At 40.8% G+C, this 306-nt stretch overlaps 1 protein-coding gene across 1 annotated transcript in view; it reads left to right on the top strand.

The window, feature by feature from the left end:
* Positions 1–306, top strand: part of LOC119589243 — a gene marked incomplete in the record, with an annotated part of 3020 nt that overhangs the window by 1629 nt on the left and 1085 nt on the right. Inside the window, 1 exon segment of the mRNA XM_037937856.1 lies at positions 36–174. Coding sequence (XP_037793784.1) covers positions 36–174 — 139 coding nt within the window.

Raw genomic sequence — 306 nt, 5'->3', positions numbered from 1 at the left:
GTAACTGCATATGATAGAATATTTTCTCCTTTCAGATATGATGAGAGGCTGCTTCTAGTACGTAATGCCTGTCAGATCCCACGTTGCCCCCATTTCCTGCATCCCCACAGGAACTTCAACCAGCACTTGTCCATTGAGCGAGAGAGACCCAACTTTCCTCACGCTCTGCACATAGTCAGTAGAAGTGAAAATTATTTGAGACTGTTGATGAGAATGCTTCTGATATATCTGTATACTGAAGCATACATTTGTTTTGAAACTGTCCTTTGATTTGATTAATGCTGCATTTTCCTTGAAGTCTTGTAC

This window comes from Penaeus monodon, chromosome 25 (assembly GCF_015228065.2).
Source record: "Penaeus monodon isolate SGIC_2016 chromosome 25, NSTDA_Pmon_1, whole genome shotgun sequence".
Lineage (NCBI taxonomy): Eukaryota > Metazoa > Arthropoda > Malacostraca > Decapoda > Penaeidae > Penaeus > Penaeus monodon.
This window is presented reverse-complemented; position numbering and strand designations above follow the sequence as displayed.